Source organism: Bemisia tabaci, chromosome 3 (genome assembly GCF_918797505.1).
Source record: "Bemisia tabaci chromosome 3, PGI_BMITA_v3".
In the NCBI taxonomy this organism is placed as follows: domain Eukaryota; kingdom Metazoa; phylum Arthropoda; class Insecta; order Hemiptera; family Aleyrodidae; genus Bemisia; species Bemisia tabaci.
This window is the reverse complement of record NC_092795.1, coordinates 52384193-52391990: the sequence shown is the minus strand read 5'-3', so window position 1 is coordinate 52391990 and position 7798 is coordinate 52384193. Positions and strand designations below refer to the sequence as shown.

Below are 7798 nucleotides of genomic sequence, written 5' to 3'. Positions count from 1 at the left end.
ATTAATCATGTTCCACGCAACTTTGTTTCACTTCTATGTGAGAAGCCTCAAAATTATGAGACGAGCGATTTTATCAAAGACGAAACTTCCTTCTTTGACTCTCTATCTTAATAGATTGTTACATTCTATTTCGTTCGAATTAAACTCAAATGACCTCAAGCAGTGAACAATGCCACGTGCTCTATTTATTCCCTATCTCTTGCATACAATGAGAGAAGAGGGAGTCTGGTGGATGATTAAGTTTCCAAATTATAACGCAGTTCAAACGAGTTTTTTCTGACCCAATCCTTAACAATTTTGTGTGGACCTGTAGCTATTTGGAAAAACATGTGATAAATATGTAAGTTCCACGCCATTTTAAATTTACTCTTAAACTAAATCAAGTTTCACTCTTTCCGATTACACTAACACGATAGCAAATTCACCGATTAATAAGTAACATGGAGGGCTGCATTTCTACTCTCCAGTCAACCAACTTAAACCGAAAAGTCCACCGAAAGTCTCTAAACCATGCGAGAGATAAACCAATTATTTCTGAGTTATTGAGGTACATACTTGATAAGACCCATTTTAATTGTCACAGATCCATGAACATTTCCTCGAATATACTCGCAGCCAATTTAATGTTCACTTAGGGCTACGCCCCCAGAACGATTCCCGGTCCAGCCCCTCGAATCGCTTTGCGCCTCAGGCGTAATGCGATACTCGTTAATCTTATGCTTTCACTTTAAAGAGTATGATTATCCCGACTATGTGTCAGCAAACGCGATTTTTTTCATTAGCGCGAAGGAGATGCTATCTTGTTGCAGCCTCAAGCTATCAATTATTATTCAGACATGCTTCCTTTGCGCAATTGATGGAAAATCAACGAGCTTGCAGCCTCTTAAAATTTCAGCCTCGCAACCCCCCCAAAAATTGCAGAACACAGAGCAAATCAAAGGAGGGACGGGTATAAATGGCGTCACTCCAACCCCTCCTCTCTGGACATTTGGAACCTTATGGGAGCTATTAGGGGGCAATGGAACAACTTGGGTCGACCTGCCAACTCCATCGACGACCACCGCTCAGCCAACAACCCCGAAAGACATAGAACTGATCCTCAGAAATGCCAAGATCATCCCGGATGTGCTAAACAAAAGACCACCTCATGAAATTCAGGTGAGATAGTTGAGCAACATTGCCTGATATCACTCACTAATGACGTTGGTGCCATATTACTGCCATATACACGCATTATTTCATAGTCCGACAAGCAAGCCAAGCAGCCTCTTGGTGAATCATAGATTGCTGGACTCGTCAAGTATGTGCCTGTGAAGTCCTGAGCGCCGCAACTCTCAGTTTCAATACATTTTTAGTCTGTAGACTAGTATCTCATTTAGACATTTGACCGTTTTGACCTTGTAGATAATACTGCGTATGAAAAAGTTGGATGACCAAAACTGTAAAGGCACTGCAGCTGTAAGGGGTAGGAGTTAAGGGGACTATTTCTTTACTGAAATTAGGGAACACCATGTGCAAATTATCATAAAATTGTTGACGTAACAGTGGCACATGAACTCTTCATGGCTGCAGTCAAGCGTTTAGTCTGCCTGTCTCCACATTTTGACCGAATGCAGTTGTGCACGGACTTAAAACCACGACGGGCAACGACGGCAAAGAAGCCACCGGTGATCGTCCACACTGAAAAAAAATTCTCGGCGTTTTTACCAAGGTCCGTTGGTACCTTTACCATATCACTTTTTTTTACCAATTATTGGTAATTTTACCAAGACAGACTGGTAAGCTTACTTAAAAACCGGTATTTGTACTGTTTTTTCCAGGTAAGAATACCACTTTTATTGGTAATCAATTCCCGGTAACTTTGCCATTTTATCTCGGTAATTCTACCACAGTCGATAAAAAATATTGGCGTTTTTACCAAGGTCCAGTAAAATTACCGAGAAAGTTCAATGATTTTACCGAGATTTCTCGGTAAAATTACTAATTCCATGAATGGTAACTTTACCAAGAAAAAACTGGGATCAAATAGAACCCTGAATTCTTGGTAATTTTACCCTTTTCTTAGTAAAAACACCGAGATTTTTATTTTCAGTGCACCTGTGACTGACAATCAGACTGCAAAAGACACCGCTACAGTATGACTAGCATTGAAATAAAATAGTTGCGGGCCCAATTTGTAGAGAACTTGTTACGGTGGACGATAGCTAAATTTTCTGATTATCTCATTCGAGTCTCATGTAGACAGTGGCACAACTAAAAGGAGGGGAAGGGTCCCCCATTATTTGAAAATATTCTCCAAAAAGCTGTCATCTTTCTTTGTTTTTTGTAATTTTTTACTGTGGGTCCTTCCCCCTTCCGTGAGGAACGTTTGACTGTAGACTTCCTCCATGAAAAATGCCTGGCTACACCACTGAGTACGAGTGATATTTAATGACAAATGGTGATTTTTAGGTTTTAATCAAATTGAATTGACGGGTTTTCACAGGTGTCATTTTATAATATGCCCTGGAATTTGGGTAGAATTTTTGATAAAACCGATGTGCGCGAGGCTCCACACTACTTATGGTGGATTTCTGAGGCGGAAACGTATTATACGCTCCTTTTGATAAGTAAGTTTGGATACTGTATTACATTTCTGGGTTTTGCTATTAAGTACTACAGTATCTATTCTTTAAGGAATAATTATCTATATATTTACTTACTATCAGATTGCCGTAAATAGAGAGAAGACAAAAGAGAACAAAATGGATGAAAGTGCGGCAACGTATTTATTCACTCGCAGCTTTCCCAACGAACTAGGGCACAGAAACCGGAGTGGTTTTAGGTGTCGATGAAAATCGAACTTTGTCAGAGTTAGTATCAAAGATTAGCATAAGTGGACAAACAACTTTATGTGACGATAAGGTTTGAGTAGTGCGCTAACTTTGCTCAACATTTGTCTCCCGTGCGCATACTATTCGTTTACTGGAGTCTGCCAGAGCGCAGCGAAGCGCCTTCATTTTCGCTCGATACCCTTAGCATCACCGCGAAGTTAGTTTAGTTGCTTAACCCAACGTAACCTAACTTGGGTTGATAATCTTCACCGCCCGTTGTTTTTAACGTAAAAAAGATAACAATTAAACGGCAAAAGTTCTTTTATAACTTTTACACACATCATAAGCTCAATATTTTATTCTAAGAACATAAAGGGTACTGATATATACGCCGTGAAAAAATTACATTATTTGCCGTTGGTTTAAATAAATTACCCAATGAAGCTCAGAGTTTCTTACTGCCATGACTACCATTCTTTTAAAGAAATCGTCGAAGAAAGCATTTAACAAGGATGGGAAAGCTCACAACTACAATTTTCTATCATTACACCGAAAAGACAGTTGGTTAAATTTTTGATAATTTCCACTTCAGAAAGCTAATTAAAACCAACAACTAGTAATAGTCCCCAATTTTTGAAGCATCCCTATTATGAGAAAATACCAATGTCCCTCTTTACTTGCCCCCCCCCCCCTTGAGAATCATAAAACGATTACCTTCGAAATTTTCCCAAAAATTCCACCTATACAGTGTTGGCAAGTTGATAATTTTGAAATTAAATGTTAAAACAAGGAATGATGTTATTCGGTTGCGCTTCAGAGCCGAGTGTTGTTAAAAATATCCGGTAAAAATTTTTTTGGAGGTCTTGAAAATTTCAAAAATATCGTTTCTTATGTCAGGAAACACAATTTAAAAGTTTCAACTCCATCTAAGGAAGGAAAGGGGTGCCCGGGGAGGGATGGAGGGTGGAGGGTCCTCCTTTTGCGCTTCCAAATTTGACCCTTCAAAACGTTAAAGCGATTTTGTTTCTAGGAGCTAGAGAGAATATTTTAATTTTTGGCTAGAATGGTAGTTGAAGGACTTTATTACATGGTTCTAGAGGTCCCATCAATGGGTGTTTCTAATTCATTAAAGTTATTCAAACGCATCGTGGATTTCGGTGCGACAAACAGGTTAATTTCTCACAATTCTAGAAAATGTTGTCTCAATCTGCTCAAAATTTCTAATCGAGTTGAGTCTTAAGTTAATATGTTTGGCTGTCTGGAATGCACGAATATTACAAAATGGTTTCAGGGCATTCCGTCAACGATTTTTTGTCCGCACACCTGTTTTGTCCTGTAGTCTACGTCCACGAGTGAAATAAGCAACAGTGACTTGGTCCAAGTGTCATATTTTAGTCCGTATGTAAAATTATATTGACATTAATCAAATGAGAAAATTGAGAGAGACGGAAGAGTTGTTGTGGTAACTCATTTTTTAAATGAAATCTTATTTCCTTCTTTTGATCAATCTTTTTAAATTGTCATGGGTGAATATTTGGTTTTATTTCCATCCTTAAAATTTTCGATGAAAAATAAACCTTATGAATACTTTTTTTTAAACGACAATATTACTTTATTTTAAAAACATTTACATTTTTAAAACGTGGCAAATATTTGTAAAACCTTTTCCAAGCGATGGCATCGATATTAAAGTCAATGAGCAGTAGTTGTGTCGAAAGAAACTATGCACAAATGAATAAAATAGGGACAAATCGAGAAGCACGCAATCTTCGGTTTCAGCCCATTTGTACATCGATCTTTCAGAGTCAAGTACGTCCTATTTTGAGCACTTGGTTGCGCTCACACCACGCTGCAGCACAGTAAAAGCATAAAATATAACAAGCGGGAAAGCTCTAATACGTTGGTATTAGAGAAGCGCTCAGCATTGAGGGTCTGCCTGAAGTGAAGAAATATTCAACTTTTAAACCAATATATATTTACTTTATTTCAGAATTTTTATTAAAAACTAAATTACAGAAACTAAATTAAAGCTTTCTTAAATAGAATTTTTTTTTTCTTAAAATTTGAAAATTCAAATCTATAAGTTTTCGCGCTTTTTTCGAAGAATGCCGTGGTTGGAGCTTCCTATAGTCATACTACTCGACATCAGCTGATAGCAAACAAAGGTTACCAAGGAAACCGTAAACGCGTAACAACTACCTACCGTCGCCAGAGCCAAAGACAAATAAGTCAAAGACACATAACCTAGATGTAAGCGAATTCTACTAAGGTCTCCGAATAAAGTTATCACCGGTGGAAAAGTTTTCGGAAATCAGAACGCGCATCTTGAACTTTCGAAAGTAATTATAGAATAACTATAAACCGCATAGCGAAGAGAGTTTTAGGACTGTTATTTATTTCTCACGCTAATTTGCATTTAATCGTATTCACAGAGCTATTATGAGGTAATCAAAAAATAAATTTTCCTAAATGACGTTCCGTGCATCGATGAGTTGGTGCGCCATTTGACCGCTTGAGCGCCCTACTATACTAGAGCTCTAGTGGCAAATCGAAATCAAAAAGCGCCGCCTATCGGCTGAGCGCTTAAAAGAAAAAATTAAAGTGCTTTGAATATCATTAAATACGTCAAGGAAACACCTTAATATTAACAAAACACACATTAAATTTTCCTTTCACATATATATTTTTTTTTATAAATTTAAATTAAAGTAATCCATGCAGAGTGTGCAAACATATAACAATAATAAGTTGAAAAACGCTGACTCCGCGAGTTTAAATAATAGGCCCTAGCATACAGCAAAGTGATGCGACGTGCTGCCAGCACGAAACGCGCACTGGCGCCTACAAACCTAAGTCGATACTTTACGCATTGCGCAATGCTTGAGGTATCTCTTAGGTTTGTAGGCGCCAATGCGCGTTCCGTGCTGGCTGGCTGGCTGGCCGTGCCGCGCCGCAGCGTGCCACGTGCCACGGCGCTTCTTTATTTCACAATAGAAGTGTTGTACAGTATTATACGAAATTGAAGGCACTCCAACACACCAACAATAAGAATGACAGGCGACACCTTTAAGAGTACGGAACTTTTCTTGCAAAATAAGTCGAGATAAGAGAGATAAAGGAACATTATTGAATATGCCGTCAAGAAGATTTGATTTTGAATCAAGAATAAAATAGGTGATCAGAAGTGGATTTCTGCTTGATGTAAGTGACTTTTCTTTTCATAAAAGCTTTAAATGACTTTCCTTTTTATATATTCTTTAAAAAAACATTATTTTCTTTATTAACTCATAAGGAAATCTTCTCGGCGGTAAATTTAAGGATATTTCTCCTTAAATTAGGTCACTTGTTCCTCTAATGAAGTTAAAAATCATACTTAAAGTTATTAAATAAAGATACTAGGACAGTAAGTTTTTCGACTACCACTCTCTTTTTGTCGTCGTCACTCGATTTAATTTGCGAGGGAACTTCGCGCTTTTGAAAGATGCCATCAATCATGATACGTTGGGATGTCTTCGATCTCATATGATACTGTGCAACGCCTCCGTGGCGAAATAGTAGCTCGAAGCGCTGCGGCAAACCAGTGTCGAAGCGAAGTTATCATTCACAGGAAAAATATGAGATCCTTTAGCTGAGGAGTGGGTGGGGGCGTAATCGATACATTCGCATTAAAATATCATTTTTGGCAGGATAGTATCACACATTTTTTAAGGGAAAAGTGGAGGACCCTTCGACCCATTCTTGTGTAAAGAACGTCCTTTTCAACTCCCCTTCCCCCTGCGCTAACCACCTATTCGTATGATATGGATTAAATGAAATATTCAATGTACTATAAAAGATTTTATATCCGCACTTTAAAACATTTATTTGGAGAAAATGTTGTTTCTGATAAACTGAACCCCTGCATTTTTATTTCAAAACTTAAGGTCCAGATTTTCCCGGCGAACATGATCATTGTTTAGCGCAATATCAACACTGGGTCGTGGTAAACATACCTGGCTTATGGGTTGAAGGAGGTGAAACACTCGCATCTTACGTAGGCCTGGAACCGTATGGCATCGGTAAAGTTAATTACCTTATTTGTATTTAAACTTGTGCAATTTTCATTTTGTTCTCTCTCTCGTGTCCCCTTGTCATCCTATGTGCAAAAAGACTGAGTAAACAGGGTGAATATTGTTTATCCTTATTTCTATTTCTGTGAAATTAAAGATGTTTACCCTGTAGAGATTATTGGAACGGGGTTTTATGAGATGAAATGTTTGTAGAAGTACATGAAAGGGGAATAAGTAATGCTCATATATTTGAGGGTTTTTATGGAGTTATTTAATTAATTTATCATTATATTCTACTTTTACTTCATTTAAGATAGACACAAGATAGACGAATTTTGACACTTTAGTTCTACCTATGACCATCATTTCGGGGCAACACTATTTTTTATGAGCCAAAGAACTGGAAAAAAATCTTTCAGCAGTAGAATATCATGCTTTGAGGTTAGAATAATTGTCGATATTTTTTTAAAGTAAAACTAAGCAAAAATGTGGCTACAGCAACATTGTCCTGTTTGTTGGTATCGATGGTGACTACACAAGGATGATATAAAATTGATTCATTTAGGAATGTCATCAACATGGCAACCGGGTAGCAATTAACTAAGAACCAAGTCAATTTCAAACGCTTTAAACCCATTAAGTTTTAGTAAACTTTTGACTGATAGTCTGATGTTAGATTGTCTGAGTCAAGTATTTTTTTAATACAATTTTATCGTACTTTCATCTTTTTTTTTTGACCACTCAGATTTTGATATTTGACTAAATATCTGGGAGAAAAACACCCATTTCTTATGGATAAGTTTTGTTCAAAAGTGTCGCATTAAAACTAGTAAAATATCACAAATTGAGCAGAGTTTGACATGTGTCAAAATGATGCTCAGGGTCATCATGATCGTTAAGCGAAAAACAAATTCACCAGCAGCCAAGGCATCAATG

The 7798-nt window shown here is 37.4% G+C and overlaps 1 protein-coding gene across 2 annotated transcripts; it reads left to right on the top strand.

Moving 5' to 3' along the window:
- Positions 1-90: 90 nt before the first annotated feature.
- On the top strand, positions 91-6915 carry LOC140224298 (OV-16 antigen-like). 2 transcript variants are annotated; one of them, XR_011899606.1, is made up of 5 exons: positions 93-340; positions 761-1158; positions 2486-2609; positions 3844-3983; positions 6737-6892. XR_011899606.1 is itself a non-coding variant. In XM_072298641.1 (4 exons), the coding sequence occupies exons 2-4, from the start codon at positions 793-795 to the stop codon at positions 6898-6900; spliced, it is 654 nt and encodes a 217-aa protein (XP_072154742.1). In that variant the 5' UTR covers positions 91-340; positions 761-792; the 3' UTR covers positions 6901-6915. The 2 variants fall into 2 exon arrangements, 1 of the variants encoding a protein (XP_072154742.1); XM_072298641.1 differs by lacking the exon at positions 3844-3983 and having other exon boundaries at positions 91-340; positions 6737-6915.
- Positions 6916-7798: the final 883 nt, after the last annotated feature.